Raw genomic sequence first — 21,096 nt, 5'->3', positions numbered from 1 at the left:
GATTCAGTATCAAAGATTCAGAATCAAAGGATTCAGAATGAAATATGATAACATCTTTGAGCTGACTCAGTATCAAATGATGCATTGTGAATGAACAATAAGAGAGAATCTCTAGGGGCAGACCTATGGTCAGAGTTTTGCACTTGACATTGCCATGGTGACTCGTCGGCGGGGTCTTTCCCTCCCTGTTGCCGTGATGCCTCTTCAGCTCATTGGCTAGTTGTTTCCCCAGGGGTATATCTCCATTCGACCTTTGACCCGCCACCTGCAGGTTCAGTGGCCTCTCCCCTGCAGGAACACACAGCTAGGTAAGGACAAAGCTCGGATACAGACAGCTAGGTCAAATCAAATTTTATTTGTCACAAGTGCCGAATACAACAAGTTTAGACCTTACAGTGAAATGTTTACTTACAAGCCCTTAACCAACAATGCAGTTAAAACAAAAATACCTAAAAAATAAGAAATAAATTACAAATAATTAAAGAGCAGCAGTAAAATAACGATAGCGAGGCTATATACAGGGGGTACCGGTAAAGAGTCAATGTGCAGAGGCACCGGTTAGTCAAGGTAATTGAGTTAATATATACACATGTCGGTAGAGTTATTAAAGGGACTTATGCATAGATGATAAACAGAGAGTAGCAGCACCGTAAAAGGGGGGGGGGGGGGTGCAATGCAAGTAGTCTGGGTAGCCATTTGATCATCTGTTCAGGAGTCTTATGGCTTGGGGGTAGAAGCTGTTTAGAAGCCTCTTGGACCTAGACTTGGTGCTCCGGTACCACGTGACGTGTGGTAGCAGAGAGAAGAGTCTATGACTAGGGTGGCTGGAGTCTTTGACAATTTTTTTTGCCTTTCTCTGACACCACGTGGTATAGAGGTCCTGGATGGCAGGAAGCTTGGCCCCAGTGATGTACTGGGATGTACGCACTACCCTCTGTAGTGCCTTATGGTCAGAGGCCGAGCAGTTGTCATACCAGGCACTGATGCAAGTAGTCTGGATACTCTCGATGGTGCAGCTGTAGAACCTTTTGAGGATCTGAGGACCCATGCCAAATCTTCTCAGTCTCCAGAGGGGGAATAGGTTTTGTCGTAAACTCTTCACGACTGTGTTGGTGTGCTTGGACCATGTTCGTTTGTTGGTGATTTGGACACCAAGGAGCTTGAAGCTCTCAACCTGCTCCACTACAGCCCCATTGATGAGAATGGGGGCGTGCTCGGTCCTCCTTTTCCTGTAGTCCACAATCATCTCCTAGTCTTGATAACGTTGAGGGAGAGGTTGTTGTCCTGGCACCACACGGCTAGGTCTCTGACCTCCTCGCTATATCCTGTCTCGTCGTTGTTGGTGATTAGGCCTACCACTGTTGTGTCATCGGCAAACTTAATGATGGTGTTGGGAGACGTGCCTGGTCTTGCAGTCATGAGTGAACATGGAGTACAGGAGGGGAATGAGTACACACCCCTGAGGGGCCCCCGTGTTAAGGATCAGCGTGGTGGATATGTTGTGACCTACCCTTACCACCTGGGGGAGGCCCATCAGGAAGTCCAGGATACAGATCCAGAGGGAGGTATTTAGTCCCAAGGTCCTTAGCTTAGTGATGAGCTTTGAGGGTACTATGGTGTTGAATGCTGAGCTGTAGTCAATGAATAGCATTCTCTCATAGGTGTTCCATTTGTACAGGTGTGAAAGGGCAGTGTGGAGTTCAAAAGAGATTCCATAATTTGTGGATCTGTTAGGGCGGTATGCAAATTGGAGTGGGTCTAGGGTTTCTGGGATAATGTGTTGATGTGAGCCATGACCAGGCTTTCAAAGCACTTCATGGCTACAGACTTGAGTGCTACGGGTCGGTAGTCATTTAGTCAGGTTACCTTAGTGTTCTTGGGCACAGGGCCTATGGTGGTCTGCTTGAAACATGTTGGTATTACAGACTCAGTCATGGACAGGTTGAAAATGTCAGTGAAGACACTTGCCAGTTGGTCAGCGCATTCTCGGAGTACATGTCCTGGTAATCTGTCTGGCCATGCGGCCTTGTGAATGTTGACCTGCTTAAAAGGTCTTACTCACATCAGTTGCGGAGAGCGTGATCACACAGTCGTCCGGAAGAGCTGGTGCTCTCATGCATGTTTCAGTGTTAGTTGCCTCGAAGAGAGCATATAAATAGTTTAGCTCTTCTGGTAGGCTCGTGTCACTGGGCAGCTCTTGGCTGTGCTTCCCTTTGTCGTCTGTCATAGTTTGCAAGCCCTGCCACATCCGACGAGTGTCAGAGCCAGTGTAGTATGACTCGATCTTTGTCCTGTATTGATGTTTTGCCTGTTTGATGGTTCGTCGGAGGGCATAGTGGGATTTCTTATAAGCTTCTCTGTTAGAGTCCTGCTCCTTGAAAGCGGAAGCTCTACCCTTTAGCTCAGTGTGGATGTTGCCTATAATCCATGGCTTCTGGTTGGGTTATGTACGTACAGTCACTGTGGGGATGACGTCATCGATGCACTTATTGATGAAGTCAGTGACAGATGTGGTATACTCCTCAATGCCATCGGAAGAATCCATGGTTGCACATTTAACATGCTGATAGAAATTAGGTAAAACAGATTTAAGTTTCCCTGCATTAAAGTCCCGGGCCACTTCTGGATGAGCGTTTTCCTGTTTGTTGATGGTGGTATACAGCTCATTGAGTGAGGTCTTAGTGCCAGCCTCGGTCTGTGGTGGTATGCAGACAGCTATGAAAAATACAGATGAAAAATCTCTAGGAAGATAGTGTGGTCTACAGCTTATCATGAGATACTACAGTTTTTAATGTCCCGTTGGTAGGATATACGTGCATTTAGCTCGCCCAATTTATTTTCCACCGATTCTGCATTGGCCAGTAGTACGGATGGCAAGGGCAGATTCGACACTCATCAGCGGATCCTCACAAGGCACCTCCATCTCTTTCCGTTATATCTTCACCGTTTCTTTCTCCTGCGAATGACGGGATGAGGGCTTGTTCGGGTCTCTGGAGTAAATCCCTTTCGTCCGACTAATTAAAGGTAAATTCTTTGTCCAGTTCAAGGTGAGTAATCGCTGTTCTGATTTCCAGAAGCGCTTTTCAATCATAAGAGCTGGAAGCAGAAACATTATGTACATTGGCTCTCATAAGGACAAAGTTAGGATACAGACATGATAGACCACAGCTGTTATTTAAAGGGATACTTTGGGATTTTGGCAATGAGGCCCTTTATCTACTTCCCCAGAGTCAGATGAAGTTGTGGACACCATTTTATGTCTAAGTGTCCCGTATGAAGGAAGTTAAGGGCACTTTTGCGAGCCAATGCTAACTAGCATTAGCTCAATGACTGGAAGTCAATGGGTATTCGCTAGTCTATGAGTATTCGCTAGGCATGAAAATGGTATCCACGAGATCATCAGACTCTAGGGAAGTACTGTAGATAAAGGGCCTCATTGCAAAAATCCTGAAGTGTCCCTTTAACCTGCAACCATACAGGGAGCTGTTATTTCATCTGTAATTGGGCAAAGAGCTGTTACTTAACCTGTATTTAGACAGGGAGCTGTTATTTAACCTGTAATTAGACAGGGAGCTGTTAATTAACCTGTAATTAGACAGGGAGCTGTTAATTAACCTGTAATTAGACAGGGAGCTGTTATTTAACCTGTATTTAGACAGGGAGCTGTTATTTAACCTGTAATTAGACAGGGAGCTGTTATTTAACCTGTAATTAGACAGGGAGCTGTTATTTAACCTGTAATTAGACAGGGAGCTGTTATTTAACCTGTAATTAGACAGGGAGACGTTATTTAACCTGTAATTAGACAGGGAGCTGTTATTTAACCTGTAATTAGACAGGGAGACGTTATTTAACCTGTAATTAGACAGGGAGCTGTTATTTAACCTGTAATTAGACAGGGAGCTGTTATTTAACCTGTAATTAGACAGGGAGACGTTATTTAACCTGTAATTAGACAGGGAGCTGTTATTTAACCTGTAATTAGACAGGGAGCTGTTATTTAACCTGTAATTAGACAGGGAGCTGTTATTTAACCTGTAATTAGACAGGGAGACGTTATTTAACCTGTAATTAGACAGGGAGCTGTTATTTAACCTGTAATTAGACAGGGAGCTGTTATTTAACCTGTATTTAGACAGGGAGCTGTTATTTAACCTGTAATTAGACAGGGAGCTGTTATTTAACCTGTATTTAGACAGGGAGCTGTTATTTAACCTGTAATTAGACAGGGAGCTGTTATTTAACCTGTATTTAGACAGGGAGCTGTTATTTAACCTGTAATTAGACAGGGAGCTGTTATTTAACCTGTATTTAGACAGGGAGCTGTTATTTAACCTGTAATTAGACAGGGAGCTGTTATTTAACCTGTATTTAGACAGGGAGCTGTTATTTAACCTGTAATTAGACAGGGAGCTGTTATTTAACCTGTATTTAGACAGGGAGCTGTTATTTAACCTGTATTTAGACAGGGAGCTGTTATTTAACCTGTATTTAGACAGGGAGCTGTTATTTAACCTGTATTTAGACAGGGAGCTGTTATTTAACCTGTATTTAGACAGGGAGCTGTTATTTAACCTGTAATTAGACAGGGAGCTGTTATTTAACCTGTATTTAGACAGGGAGCTGTTATTTAACCTGTAATTAGACAGGGAGCTGTTATTTAACCTGTAATTAGACAGGGAGCTGTTATTTAACCTGTAATTAGACAGGGAGCTGTTATTTAACCTGTAATTAGACAGGGAGCTGTTATTTAACCTGTAATTAGACAGGGAGACGTTATTTAACCTGTAATTAGACAGGGAGCTGTTATTTAACCTGTAATTAGACAGGGAGACGTTATTTAACCTGTAATTAGACAGGGAGCTGTTATTTAACCTGTAATTAGACAGGGAGCTGTTATTTAACCTGTATTTAGACAGGGAGCTGTTATTTAACCTGTAATTAGACAGGGAGCTGTTATTTAACCTGTAATTAGACAGGGAGCTGTTATTTAACCTGTAATTAGACAGGGAGCTGTTATTTAACCTGTAATTAGACAGGGAGCTGTTATTTAACCTGTATTTAGACAGGGAGCTGTTATTTAACCTGTAATTAGACAGGGAGCTGTTATTTAACCTGTAATTAGACAGGGAGCTGTTATTTAACCTGTAATTAGACAGGGAGCTGTTATTTAACCTGTAATTAGACAGGGAGCTGTTATTTAACCTGTATTTAGACAGGGAGCTGTTATTTAACCTGTAATTAGACAGGGAGACGTTATTTAACCTGTAATTAGACAGGGAGACGTTATTTAACCTGTAATTAGACAGGGAGCTGTTATTTAACCTGTAATTAGACAGGGAGCTGTTATTTAACCTGTAATTAGACAGGGAGCTGTTATTTAACCTGTAATTAGACAGGGAGCTGTTATTTAACCTGTATTTAGACAGGGAGCTGTTATTTAACCTGTAATTAGACAGGGAGACGTTATTTAACCTGTAATTAGACAGGGAGCTGTTATTTAACCTGTATTTAGACAGGGAGCTGTTATTTAACCTGTATTTAGACAGGGAGCTGTTATTTAACCTGTATTTAGACAGGGAGCTGTTATTTAACCTGTAATTAGACAGGGAGCTGTTATTTAACCTGTAATGGACAGGGAGCTGTTATTTAACCTGTAATTAGACAGGGAGCTGTTATTTAACCTGTATTTAGACAGGGAGACGTTATTTAACCTGTATTTAGACAGGGAGCTGTTATTTAACCTGGATTTAGACAGGGAGCTGTTATTTAATCTGTAATTAGACAGGGAGCTGTTATTTAACCTGTATTTAGACAGGGAGACGTTATTTAACCTGTATTTAGACAGGGAGCTGTTATTTAACCTGTATTTAGACAGGGAGCTGTTATTTAACCTGTAATTAGACAGGGAGCTGTTATTTAACCTGTAATTAGACAGGGAGCTGTTATTTAACCTGTAATTAGACAGGGAGCTGTTATTTAACCTGTATTTAGACAGGGAGCTGTTATTTAACCTGTATTTAGACAGGGAGCTGTTATTTAACCTGTAATTAGACAGGGAGACGTTATTTAACCTGTAATTAGACAGGGAGCTGTTATTTAACCTGTATTTAGACAGGGAGCTGTTATTTAACCTGTATTTAGACAGGGAGCTGTTATTTAACCTGTATTTAGACAGGGAGCTGTTATTTAACCTGTATTTAGACAGGGAGACGTTATTTAACCTGTAATTAGACAGGGAGCTGTTATTTAACCTGTATTTAGACAGGGAGCTGTTATATAACCTGTAATTAGACAGGGAGACGTTATTTAACCTGTAATTAGACAGGGAGCTGTTATTTAACCTGTATTTAGACAGGGAGCTGTTATTTAACCTGTAATTAGACAGGGAGCTGTTATTTAACCTGTAATTAGACAGGGAGCTGTTATTTAACCTGTATTTAGACAGGGAGCTGTTATTTAACCTGTATTTAGACAGGGAGCTGTTATTTAACCTGTAATTAGACAGGGAGCTGTTATTTAACCTGTAATTAGACAGGGAGACGTTATTTAACCTGGAATTAGACAGGGAGACGTTATTTAACCTGTATTTAGACAGGGAGCTGTTATTTAACCTGTAATTAGACAGGGAGCTGTTATTTAACCTGTAATTAGACAGGGAGCTGTTATTTAACCTGTATTTAGACAGGGAGCTGTTATTTAACCTGTAATTAGACAGGGAGCTGTTATTTAACCTGTAATTAGACAGGGAGCTGTTATTTAACCTGTATTTAGACAAGGAGCTGTTATTTAACCTGTAATTAGACAGGGAGCTGTTATTTAACCTGTAATTAGACAGGGAGCTGTTATTTAACCTGTATTTAGACAGGGAGCTGTTATTTAACCTGTAATTAGACAGGGAGCTGTTATTTAACCTGTATTTAGACAGGGAGACGTTATTTAACCTGTATTTAGACAGGGAGCTGTTATTTAACCTGTATTTAGACAGGGAGCTGTTATTTAACCTGTAATTAGACAGGGAGCTGTTATTTAACCTGTATTTAGACAGGGAGACGTTATTTAACCTGTATTTAGACAGGGAGCTGTTATTTAACCTGTAATTAGACAGGGAGCTGTTATTTAACCTGTAATTAGACAGGGAGCTGTTATTTAACCTGTATTTAGACAGGGAGCTGTTATTTAACCTGTAATAAGACAGGGAGCTGTTATTTAACCTGTAATTAGACAGGGAGCTGTTATTTAACCTGTATTTAGACAGGGAGCTGTTATTTAACCTGTAATTAGACAGGGAGACGTTATTTAACCTGTAATTAGACAGGGAGCTGTTATTTAACCTGTAATTAGACAGGGAGCTGTTATTTAACCTGTAATTAGACAGGGAGCTGTTATTTAACCTGTAATTAGACAGGGAGACGTTATTTAACCTGGAATTAGACAGGGAGACGTTATTTAACCTGTATTTAGACAGGGAGCTGTTATTTAACCTGTAATTAGACAGGGAGCTGTTATTTAACCTGTAATTAGACAGGGAGCTGTTATTTAACCTGTATTTAGACAGGGAGCTGTTATTTAACCTGTAATTAGACAGGGAGCTGTTATTTAACCTGTAATTAGACAGGGAGCTGTTATTTAACCTGTATTTACACAGGGAGCTGTTATTTAACCTGTAATTAGACAGGGAGCTGTTATTTAACCTGTAATTAGACAGGGAGCTGTTATTTAACCTGTATTTAGACAGGGAGCTGTTATTTAACCTGTAATTAGACAGGGAGCTGTTATTTAACCTGTATTTAGACAGGGAGACGTTATTTAACCTGTATTTAGACAGGGAGCTGTTATTTAACCTGTAATTAGACAGGGAGACGTTATTTAACCTGTAATTAGACAGGGAGACGTTATTTAACCTGTAATTAGACAGGGAGCTGTTAATTAACCTGTAATTAGACAGGGAGCTGTTATTTAACCTGTAATTAGACAGGGAGCTGTTATTTAACCTGTATTTAGACAGGGAGCTGTTATTTAACCTGTATTTAGACAGGGAGCTGTTATTTAACCTGTAATTAGACAGGGAGACGTTATTTAACCTGTAATTAGACAGGGAGCTGTTATTTAACCTGTATTTAGACAGGGAGCTGTTATTTAACCTGTATTTAGACAGGGAGCTGTTATTTAACCTGTATTTAGACAGGGAGACGTTATTTAACCTGTAATTAGACAGGGAGCTGTTATTTAACCTGTATTTAGACAGGGAGCTGTTATTTAACCTGTAATTAGACAGGGAGACGTTATTTAACCTGTAATTAGACAGGGAGCTGTTATTTAACCTGTATTTAGACAGGGAGCTGTTATTTAACCTGTAATTAGACAGGGAGCTGTTATTTAACCTGTAATTAGACAGGGAGCTGTTATTTAACCTGTAATTAGACAGGGAGCTGTTATTTAACCTGTAATTAGACAGGGAGCTGTTATTTAACCTGTAATTAGACAGGGAGACGTTATTTAACCTGGAATTAGACAGGGAGACGTTATTTAACCTGTATTTAGACAGGGAGCTGTTATTTAACCTGTAATTAGACAGGGAGCTGTTATTTAACCTGTAATTAGACAGGGAGCTGTTATTTAACCTGTATTTAGACAGGGAGCTGTTATTTAACCTGTAATTAGACAGGGAGCTGTTATTTAACCTGTAATTAGACAGGGAGCTGTTATTTAACCTGTATTTAGACAGGGAGCTGTTATTTAACCTGTAATTAGACAGGGAGCTGTTATTTAACCTGTAATTAGACAGGGAGCTGTTATTTAACCTGTAATTAGACAGGGAGCTGTTATTTAACCTGTATTTAGACAGGGAGCTGTTATTTAACCTGTATTTAGACAGGGAGCTGTTATTTAACCTGTATTTAGACAGGGAGCTGTTATTTAACCTGTAATTAGACAGGGAGCTGTTATTTAACCTGTATTTAGACAGGGAGCTGTTATTTAACCTGTAATTAGACAGGGAGACGTTATTTAACCTGTATTTAGACAGGGAGCTGTTATTTAACCTGTAATTAGACAGGGAGCTGTTAATTAACCCTTAATTAGACAGGGAGCTGTTATTTAACCTGTATTTAGACAGGGAGCTGTTATTTAACCTGTATTTAGACAGGGAGCTGTTATTTAACCTGTAATTAGACAGGGAGCTGTTATTTAACCTGTATTTAGACAGGGAGCTGTTATTTAACCTGTAATTAGACAGGGAGCTGTTAATTAACCTGTAATTAGACAGGGAGCTGTTATTTAACCTGTATTTAGACAGGGAGCTGTTATTTAACCTGTAATTAGACAGGGAGCTGTTATTTAACCTGTAATTAGACAGGGAGCTGTTATTTAACCTGTATTTAGACAGGGAGCTGTTATTTAACCTGTATTTAGACAGGGAGCTGTTATTTAACCTGTATTTAGACAGGGAGCTGTTATTTAACCTGTAATTTGACAGGGAGCTGTTATTTAACCTGTAATTAGACAGGGAGCTGTTATTTAACCTGTAATTAGACAGGGAGCTGTTATTTAACCTGTAATTAGACAGGGAGACGTTATTTAACCTGTAATTAGACAGGGAGCTGTTATTTAACCTGTAATTAGACAGGGAGCTGTTATTTAACCTGTATTTAGACAGGGAGCTGTTATTTAACCTGTAATTAGACAGGGAGCTGTTATTTAACCTGTAATTAGACAGGGAGCTGTTATTTAACCTGTATTTAGACAGGGAGCTGTTATTTAACCTGTAATTAGACAGGGAGCTGTTATTTAACCTGTAATTAGACAGGGAGCTGTTATTTAACCTGTATTTAGACAGGGAGCTGTTATTTAACCTGTAATTAGACAGGGAGCTGTTATTTAACCTGTAATTAGACAGGGAGCTGTTATTTAACCTGTAATTAGACAGGGAGCTGTTATTTAACCTGTAATTAGACAGGGAGCTGTTATTTAACCTGTATTTAGACAGGGAGCTGTTATTTAACCTGTAATTAGACAGGGAGACGTTATTTAACCTGTATTTAGACAGGGAGCTGTTATTTAACCTGTAATTAGACAGGGAGCTGTTAATTAACCTGTAATTAGACAGGGAGCTGTTATTTAACCTGTATTTAGACAGGGAGCTGTTATTTAACCTGTATTTAGACAGGGAGCTGTTATTTAACCTGTAATTAGACAGGGAGCTGTTATTTAACCTGTATTTAGACAGGGAGCTGTTATTTAACCTGTAATTAGACAGGGAGCTGTTAATTAACCTGTAATTAGACAGGGAGCTGTTATTTAACCTGTATTTAGACAGGGAGCTGTTATTTAACCTGTAATTAGACAGGGAGCTGTTAATTAACCTGTAATTAGACAGGGAGCTGTTATTTAACCTGTAATTAGACAGGGAGCTGTTATTTAACCTGTAATTAGACAGGGAGCTGTTATTTAACCTGTATTTAGACAGGGAGCTGTTATTTAACCTGTATTTAGACAGGGAGCTGTTATTTAACCTGTAATTAGACAGGGAGCTGTTATTTAACCTGTAATTAGACAGGGAGCTGTTATTTAACCTGTATTTAGACAGGGAGCTGTTATTTAACCTGTATTTAGACAGGGAGCTGTTATTTAACCTGTATTTAGACAGGGAGCTGTTATTTAACCTGTAATTAGACAGGGAGCTGTTATTTAACCTGTAATTAGACAGGGAGCTGTTATTTAACCTGTAATTAGACAGGGAGACGTTATTTAATCTGTAATTAGACAGGGAGACGTTATTTAACCTGTAATTAGACAGGGAGCTGTTATTTAACCTGTAATTAGACAGGGAGCTGTTATTTAACCTGTAATTAGACAGGGAGCTGTTAATTAACCTGTATTTAGACAGGGAGCTGTTATTTAACCTGTATTTAGACAGGGAGCTGTTATTTAACCTGTATTTAGACAGGGAGCTGTTAATTAACCTGTAATTAGACAGGGAGCTGTTATTTAACCTGTATTTAGACAGGGAGCTGTTATTTAACCTGTATTTAGACAGGGAGCTGTTATTTAACCTGTAATTAGACAGGGAGCTGTTATTTAACCTGTATTTAGACAGGGAGCTGTTATTTAACCTGTAATTAGACAGGGAGCTGTTATTTAACCTGTAATTAGACAGGGAGACGTTATTTAACCTGTAATTAGACAGGGAGCTGTTATTTAACCTGTAATTAGACAGGGAGCTGTTATTTAACCTGTAATTAGACAGGGAGCTGTTATTTAACCTGTAATTAGACAGGGAGCTGTTATTTAACCTGTATTTAGACAGGGAGCTGTTATTTAACCTGTAATTAGACAGGGAGCTGTTATTTAACCTGTAATTAGACAGGGAGCTGTTATTTAACCTGTATTTAGACAGGGAGCTGTTATTTAACCTGTAATTAGACAGGGAGCTGTTATTTAACCTGTAATTAGACTGGGAGCTGTTATTTAACCTGTATTTAGACAGGGAGCTGTTATTTAACCTGTATTTAGACAGGGAGCTGTTATTTAACCTGTAATTAGACAGGGAGCTGTTATTTAACCTGTATTTAGACAGGGAGCTGTTATTTAACCTGTATTTAGACAGGGAGCTGTTATTTAACCTGTAATTAGACAGGGAGCTGTTATTTAACCTGTAATTAGACAGGGAGCTGTTATTTAACCTGTAATTAGACAGGGAGCTGTTACTTAACCTGTATTTAGACAGGGAGCTGTTATTTAACCTGTAATTAGACAGGGAGCTGTTATTTAACCTGTAATTAGACAGGGAGCTGTTATTTAACCTGTATTTAGACAGGGAGCTGTTATTTAACCTGTATTTAGACAGGGAGCTGTTATTTAACCTGTATTTAGACAGGGAGCTGTTATTTAACCTGTATTTAGACAGGGAGCTGTTATTTAACCTGTAATTAGACAGGGAGCTGTTATTTAACCTGTATTTAGACAGGGAGCTGTTACTTAACCTGTATTTAGACAGGGAGCTGTTATTTAACCTGTAATTAGACAGGGAGCTGTTATTTAACCTGTAATTAGACAGGGAGCTGTTATTTAACCTGTATTTAGACAGGGAGCTGTTATTTAACCTGTATTTAGACAGGGAGCTGTTATTTAACCTGTATTTAGACAGGGAGCTGTTATTTAACCTGTAATTAGACAGGGAGCTGTTATTTAACCTGTAATTAGACAGGGAGCTGTTATTTAACCTGTATTTAGACAGGGAGCTGTTATTTAACCTGTAATGGACAGACTGCTCTTTAATTACTTGTTACTTTTATTTCCTATTCTTATATATATTTTTTAAACTGCATAGTTGGTTAGGGGCTCGTAAGTAAGCATTTCACCGGTAGGTCTACACCTGATGTATTCGGCGCATGTGACAAATACAATTTGATTTGATTACTCTACTGCTACTCTCTGTTTATCATATATGCATAGTCACTTTAACCAAACCTACATGTACATACTACCTCAAATAGCCCGACTAACCTGTGCCTGTATATAGCCTCGCTACTGTATATAGTCTCGCTACTGTTATTTTTCGCTGTTGTTTTTATTTCATTATTTATCTATTGTTAACTTAATACCTATTTATTTTGATTTAAAAAGTAAGTAAGCATTTCACTGTAAGGTCTACACTTGTTGTATTCGGCGTACGTGACAAATAAACTTTAATTTTATTTAATTAGGCAGGGAGTCCCTGTTCTCAACAGAAGACACATTACTGATATAACAGAATGATAATAAAGTACTGTGGTATTCTAGCACTCAAATCACCTCACAAAAAGTCAACACCCCTTATTTAAAACAATGCTTTGTGGCTTTCTCTCTGTCATCAATAGAGGCTGTTAAATGAAAGAGCGGTGTGTTGTGCTGTGTATGAAAAGTGTTAGTCACGCCACATTGCTGTCAACGCTGTGACTGAAGACCCAGAGGTGGAGCACAAAGGAAGATAATTCAGTCTGTGTACATGTGAGTGCATGTGTGTAAGTGTGTGTGTTTTATTGTGTTTAAGTGGGTGTGTTTAAGTGTGTGTGGTTGCGCGCGTGTGAGCATGAGAGGAAACAGAGGAAGCAGGTGAAAGTGTTAACGTTGCGGTGTCATGCTGTTGACTGTGTGAGGTTGAGTTTGTGAAAGTAGAGAGGACGTGTCACCCTTCATCCTCAGTGCTCACCACACACTCTTCGTTGTCTCAAATTACACATGTTTCCCGGTCGAAACAGTTCCGAAGAGTTTGTGCATATATTATGATGATATTTTATGACGTTTGTTTGTTTTGGACATCGGTGAGGGTTTTTTCGGCTGTTTGGGCACACAAAATGTTTTCTGGATCCAAGCCGAAGTTCAGAGCCGAAGTCTACGCCCCTTTGTGGGTGATTGATCAACAGTAGGCATTATTCAATAAAGTCTTTGTTGTCATTCAATGAGAGACTCGTTTTCATGCACGTTTTAAGTGACAAATACTGCACTAAACATCTTAGTTAGATGTAAAATTGTACGAATAAGATCTCCTTGGCAAAAACGTCAAAATTCATGACAGATTTCTTGAGATATCTTAGATTTAATTTGGACAAACTCAAAATGGACAAACCGTACTATTGCCACTCAGTTTTTCAAGCGAAGGTCTTTTCAAGCGAAGGTCTTTTAAGGGAGTATGCGAGCACACTTGTTCGCTTCGTACTAGCTGAGTTCGACTAGGCGCCAGCCAAACTGAAGCATTCTGATGTCTTATGCGCGAAAAATGCTAATATCAGTCCCATGACTTGAATGGGATTTGTGCTACAAATGTTAAAACGTTAGTATGTGGAAACAGTGCCAGGGAAACTAAACCAAAGCATGGATTGCAGTCATACCTTGTCCACAGACTGCTTACAGGGTCAAGAAATCAATGTGTAATTTTGTAATTTGGGTGAATTATCCATTTTAGAGGGCTTCAGGGCAAATCAATAGCTGCCTAATGGTCCTCAAAGCAAACTTAAAAACAACTCAGAGCATTTATAATCTTTATATATAAGTCTGTTTTCTGAGGACCTAGATAGATTGTGTGTATATATTGATATGTAGGCTACATGTGCCATTTTGAAATGTATGTAGTTCTGCCCTTGAGCTGTTCTCATTCATTAATGTTCTGTGTTATGTCAAGTTTCAGGCTTTGTGTGGACCTCAGGAAGAGTAGCTGCTGCTTCACAACAGCTAATGGGGATCCTAATAAAATACCAAATACCAAAAAATACACACACACACACACACCTGGACCCATCCTGAAACTCCCCCCAAAAACCCCAAAACAAATGACTGAAAGAAATGAAAGTGTGACTAGGAAATGAAACATAAAGGCAGTGTATATTTAACCAGCAGAAATAGAATGGTGGCGGACAGTGGTACCACTGACCCAATGTTAACTTTTTATGCTTTCTCCTTACTCCAACCCTAACCTTAATCGAACCCTGGTTCCTAAACTTAACCTCAACACCTAATTAATTCAACCTTACGTTTTTGTTCTGCCGGTCCAATATACACTTCCTAACATGAATGTGGAATGACTGACCTGGTGGTAGACTGGTGCTGTCAGTGGAGACTCCGTTGACATGGTGACAGTGCTCTGGGTTAGTGTTGTGTCTCAACCTGAAGGCCCCCAGAGGGACCTTCCACTCCAGGGCCTGCAGTCTGTCCTGGGTCTGCAGTCTGTCCTGGGCCTGCAGTCTGTCCTGGGCCTGCAGTCTGTCCTGGGCCTGCAGTCTGTCCTGGGCCTGCAGTCTGTCCTGGGCCTGGGCTTCGTGATGGATCTCCATCTGTCTGGCCAGCAGACACTCCAGCTGCAGCTAACACACCCGCATGAACAGACCACACACACACACACACACACACACACACACACACACACACACACACACACACACACATGGACAGACGCAGACACACATGGACAGACGCAGACACACACGGACAGATGCAGACACACACGGACAGACACACACACACACACACACACACACACACACACACACACACACACACACACACACACACACACACACACACACACACACACACACACACACACATATACACACACACACACACACACACACGGACACACACACGGACAGACGCAGACACACACACGGACAGACGCAGACACACACGGACAGACGCAGACACACACACACACACGGACAGACGCAGACACACACACACACACGGACAGACGCAGACACACACACACACACGGACAGACGCAGACACACACACACACACGGACAGACGCAGACACACACGGACAGACGCAGACACACACACACACACACACACACAGATGGACACACACACACACACGCACGCATGGACAGACGCAGACACACACACAGATGGAGGCATGCAGAGTTAGAGATAAACACAATACAAATGAAGTTTGTTTTTCACATTAGAAAACACATCACACACAAAAAAACTGAGCCTGCAGTTCTCTCAAAGACCATCTAAATGGGCAGCACAAGTCTGTTCTCCTGTCTAGATACTGGTTATTAATACTCGTATCTGTTCTCCTGTCTAGATACTGGTTATTAATACACGTATCTGTTCTCCTGTCTAGATACTGGTTATTAATACACGTATCTGTTCTCCTGTCTAGACACTGGTTATTAATACACGTATCTGTTCTCCTGTCTAGACACTGGTTATTAATACACCTATCTGTTCTCCTGTCTAGACACTGGTTATTAATACACGTATCTGTTCTCCTGTCTAGATACTGGTTATTAATACATGTATCTGTTCTCCTGTCTAGATACTGGTTATTAATACACGTATCTGTTCTCCTGTCTAGATACTGGTTATTAATACACGTATCTGTTCTCCTGTCTAGATACTGGTTATTAATACACGTATCTGTTCTCCTGTCTAGATACTGGTTATTAATACACGTATCTGTTCTCCTGTCTAGATACTGGTTATTAATACACGTATCTGTTCTCCTGTCTAGACACTGGTTATTAATACACGTATCTGTTCTCCTGTCTAGATACTGGTTATTAATACACGTATCTGTTCTCCTGTCTAGATACTGGTTATTAATACACGTATCTGTTCTCCTGTCTAGATACTGGTTATTAATACACGTATCTGTTCTCCTGTCTAGACACTGGTTATTAATACACGTATCTGTTCTCCTGTCTAGACACTGGTTATTAATACACGTATCTGTTCTCCTGTCTAGATACTGGTTATTAATACACGTATCTGTTCTCCTGTCTAGATACTGGTTATTAATACACGTATCTGTTCTCCTGTCTAGATACTGGTTATTAATACACGTATCTGTTCTCCTGTCTAGATACTGGTTATTAATACACATATCTGTTCTCCTGTCTAGATACTGGTTATTAATACACGTATCTGTTCTCCTGTCTAGATACTGGTTATTAATACACATATCTGTCAGCCATTTCCTGCCTCGTCTGTCTCTCCGAAACGACAGAAAAGAAACCTATAATTTGACGAGGGATAATTAGGAGAGTTATTTTAAATGGATACTTTGGGATATTGGCAATGAGGCTCTTTATCTAATCAAATCAAATGTTATTTGTCACATGCTCTGAATAAAACATGTGTAGACCTTACAGTGAAATGCTGACTTACAAACCCTTAACCAACCATGCAGTTCAAGAAATAGAGTTAAGAAAATATTTACTAAATAAACTAAAGTAAAAAATGTAATAAAAAGTAACACAATAAAATAACAACAATGAGGCTATATACAGGTGGTACCGTTACAGAGTCAATGTGTGGGGGTACAGGTTAGTCGAGGTCATTTGTACATGTAGGTAGGGGTAAAGTGACTATGCATAGATGATAAACAGCGAGTTGCAGCAGTGTAAAAACAAAGGTGTAAATAGTGTGAGTGGCCATTTGATTAATTGTTAATCTACCTGCCCAGTCTGATGAACTTTTGGATATCATTTTTTTGGTCTCGGTGTTCAGTAGGAAGGAGGTTAGACGTAGTTTTGTGAGCCAATGCTAACTAGCATTAGTGTAATGACTGGAAGCAGATACCCATAGACTTCCAGTCTTTGCTCTAAAGCTAGTTAGCAATTGCGCTAGCACTAGTTAGCAACTTCATTTAAACTGCACACATAAAAATAGTATCCACGAGTTCATCTGACTGGGGAAGTAGATAAAAGGGCTTCACTGCCAAAATCCCGAAGTATCTGTTTAAGCACAGTGGATGATGTCTTAACAGATGTGGAGGAAAGCATGGATGAGTGACTGCTTTCATCATTCCGTTTTTTTTCCCCTCAACTAGAAACAAGATAAGCTGAGAGGAAACAAAACAGCTTGCCAATAACTTTGCTGATTATATGCAGTTGCTTCCTCACTTCATTTCTTCTCATTTACCCAGTCCATCAGCCAGCCATCCATACAGTTATCCAGTCAGTCAGTCACACACACAGCCAGCCAGCAAGCCAATCAGCCAAACAGTCATCCAGCAAGCCAGTCAGTCAGTCAGTCAGTCCGTCAGTCCGTCAAACAGCCAGTGAGTCAGTCAGTCAGCAAGCCAGCCAGTCAGTCAGTCAGTCCATCCATCAGTCCATCAGACAGACAGTCAGTCAGTCCTTCAGACAGTCAGTCAGTCAGTCAGTCAGTCAGTCAGTGAGTGGTAGTGTAGTCACCTGGATGCTGCGCCCCATAGTATCCTCTCCTTTAGACTTGGCTGTGGCCAGCTGCTCTCTCAGGGCCTCCCTTCTCATGTGGATGGCCTGCAGGGCTTCCTGGAGGTCTAAGAAGCCCTCCTGACACAATAAAGAGACAGAGTCAGTGAGGAACATTGAGACCACGGTCCTGATGAGCCCTTCTTTTCTTCTCTAGGGGAGAGTGGGGTAAGTTGAGACACCCTTGTTTCTAGGAAACCATACACAACATTTATCATTTGACCAAATTTGACCAATTCACAGAGTCTGTGAAGGAAGAAACAACATGCACAAAGTGGTAAGAAAGTTAGGTCCAAGTTGAATTAATGTATTGTCTAAGATTTCATGATGCTTGTATCTAAACCAAAGTAGATCACTTTAAGATTGATACATCAGTTAGGGTCCCTATTAGTTTCAATATGAGGTCCTAACAGAACTAGACAATCATTTGTGCCAGGTGTGATATTCCTCCTAAATAGCTCTGGCTAATGTTCCTATCGACTCAGTAAGGCCAGCAGGCTAATGTTCCTATCAACTCAGTAAGGCCAGCAGGCTAATGTTCCTATCCACTCAGTAAGGCCAGCAGGCTAATGTTCCTATCGACTCAGTAAGGCCAGCAGGCTAATGTTCCTATCCACTCAGTAAGGCCAGCAGGCTAATGTTCCTATCGACTCAGTAAGGCCAGCAGCTAATGTTCCTATCGACTCAGTAAGGCCAGCAGGCTAATGTTCCTATCGACTCAGTAAGGCCAGCAGGCTAATGTTCCTATCCACTCAGTAAGGCCAGCAGGCTAATGTTCCTATCGACTCAGTAAGGCCAGCAGGCTAATGTTACAATCAACTCAGTAAGGCCAGCAGGCTAATGTTCCTATCGACTCAGTAAGGCCAGCAGGCTAATGTTCCTATCGACTCAGTAAGGCCAGCAGGCTAATGTTCCTATCCACCCAGTAAGGCCAGCAGGCTAATGTTCCTATCGACTCAGTAAGGCCAGCAGGCTAATGTTCCTATCGACTCAGTAAGGCCAGCAGGCTAATGTTCCTATCGACTCAGTAAGGCCAGCAGGCTAATGTTCCTATCCACTCAGTAAGGCCAGCAGGCTAATGTTCCTATCCACCCAGTAGGCTAATGTTCCTATCAACTCAGTAAGGCCAGCAGGCTAATGTTCCTATCCACCCAGTAAGGCCAGCAGGCTAATGTTCCTATCGACTCAGTAAGGCCAGCAGGCTAATGTTCCTATCCACTCAGTAAGGCCAGCAGGCTAATGTTCCTATCCACTCAGTAAGGCCAGCAGGCTAATGTTCCTATCGACTCAGTAAGGCCAGCAGGCTAATGTTCCTATCGACTCAGTAAGGCCAGCAGGCTAATGTTCCTAACGACTCAGTAAGGCCAGCAGGCTAATGTTCCTATCGACTCAGTAAGGCCAGCAGGCTAATGTTCCTATCGACTCAGTAAGGCCAGCAGGCTAATGTTTCTATCCACTCAGTAAAGCCAGCAGGCTAATGTTCCTATCGACTCAGTAAGGCGAGCAGGCTAATGTTCCTATCCACTCAGTAAGGCCAGCAGGCTAATGTTCCTAACGACTCAGTAAGGCCAGCAGGCTAATGTTCCTATCGACTCAGTAAGGCCAGCGGGCTAATGTTCCTATCGACTCAGTAAGGCCAGCAGGCTAATGTTCCTATCCACTCAGTAAGGCCAGCAGGCTAATGTTCCTATCGACTCAGTAAGGCCAGCAGGCTAATGTTACAATCAACTCAGTAAGGCCAGCAGGCTAATGTTCCTATCGACTCAGTAAGGCCAGCAGGCTAATGTTCCTATCGACTCAGTAAGGCCAGCAGGCTAATGTTCCTATCCACCCAGTAAGGCCAGCAGGCTAATGTTCCTATCGACTCAGTAAGGCCAGCAGGCTAATGTTCCTATCGACTCAGTAAGGCCAGCAGGCTAATGTTCCTATCGACTCAGTAAGGCCAGCAGGCTAATGTTCCTATCCACTCAGTAAGGCCAGCAGGCTAATGTTCCTATCCACCCAGTAGGCTAATGTTCCTATTGACTCAGTAAGGCCAGCAGGCTAATGTTCCTATCGACTCAGTAAGGCCAGCAGGCTAATGTTCCTATCAACTCAGTAAGGCCAGCAGGCTAATGTTCCTATCCACCCAGTAAGGCCAGCAGGCTAATGTTCCTATCGACTCAGTAAGGCCAGCAGGCTAATGTTCCTATCGACTCAGTAAGGCCAGCAGGCTAATGTTCCTATCCACTCAGTAAGGCCAGCAGGCTAATGTTCCTATCGACTCAGTAAGGCCAGCAGGCTAATGTTCCTATCGACTCAGTAAGGCCAGCAGGCTAATGTTCCTAACGACTCAGTAAGGCCAGCAGGCTAATGTTCCTATCGACTCAGTAAGGCCAGCAGGCTAATGTTCCTATCGACTCAGTAAGGCCAGCAGGCTAATGTTTCTATCCACTCAGTAAAGCCAGCAGGCTAATGTTCCTATCGACTCAGTAAGGCGAGCAGGCTAATGTTCCTATCCACTCAGTAAGGCCAGCAGGCTAATGTTCCTAACGACTCAGTAAGGCCAGCAGGCTAATGTTCCTATCGACTCAGTAAGGCCAGCGGGCTAATGTTTCTATCCACTCAGTAAGGCCAGCATGCTAATGTTCCTATCGACTCAGTAAGGCCAGCAGGCTAATGTTCCTATCGACTCAGTAAGGCCAGCAGGCTAATGTTCCTATCGACTCAGTAAGGCCAGCAGGCTAATGTTCCTATCGACTCAGTAAGGCCAGCAGGCTAATGTTCCTATCCACTCAGTAAGGCCAGCAGGCTAATGTTCCTATCCACTCAGTAAGGCCAGCAGGCTAATGTTCCTATCCACTCAGTAAGGCCAGCAGGCTAATGTTCCTATCGACTCAGTAAGGCCAGCAGGCTAATGTTCCTATCGACTCAGTAAGGCCAGCAGGCTAATGTTCCTATCGACTCAGTAAGGCCAGCAGGCTAATGTTCCTATCCACTCAGTAAGGCCAGCAGGCTAATGTTCCTATCGACTCAGTGAGGCCAGCAGACTAATGTTCCTATCGACTCAGTAAGGCCAGCAGGCTAGTCTTTTTGTATTTTTTTATGTATTGGTATGTAACTGCTATGAAAGTTGTATTGTCAATGTTGTTTTGTATTTAAACGCCACTTTAAACATGTACATGACACTGCAACAAAATTTCCCCACGGGGACAATAAAGTCAGTAAGTAAGTCAGTAAGTCAGTAAGTAAGTCAGTCAGTAAGTCAGTAAGTAAGTCAGTCAGTAAGTCAGTCAGTAAGTCAGTCAGTAAGTAAGTCAGTAAGTCAGTAAGTCAGTAAGTAAGTCAGTAAGTAAGTCAGTAAGTAAGTCAGTCAGTAAGTCAGGAAGTA

General features: G+C 41.3%; 1 protein-coding gene across 1 annotated transcript in view; it reads right to left on the bottom strand.

Annotated features, from left to right (window-relative positions):
- The window catches only part of LOC106586818 (NGFI-A-binding protein 1), a 52,106-nt gene that overhangs the window by 5,414 nt on the left and 25,596 nt on the right, over window positions 1-21,096 (bottom strand). The window contains exons 5-7 of the mRNA XM_014174500.3: window positions 17,688-17,807; window positions 14,567-14,840; window positions 124-288 (exon numbers count right to left, since the gene is read on the bottom strand). Coding sequence (XP_014029975.1) covers window positions 124-288; window positions 14,567-14,840; window positions 17,688-17,807 — 559 coding nt within the window. The remainder of the gene's footprint in view (window positions 1-123; window positions 289-14,566; window positions 14,841-17,687; window positions 17,808-21,096) is intronic.

Source organism: Salmo salar, chromosome 25 (genome assembly GCF_965601325.2).
Source record: "Salmo salar chromosome 25, fSalSal1, whole genome shotgun sequence".
Taxonomy (NCBI): domain Eukaryota; kingdom Metazoa; phylum Chordata; class Actinopteri; order Salmoniformes; family Salmonidae; genus Salmo; species Salmo salar.
Note: the sequence above shows the minus strand (reverse complement) of the source record. Positions and strands in the feature narration are given on the sequence as shown.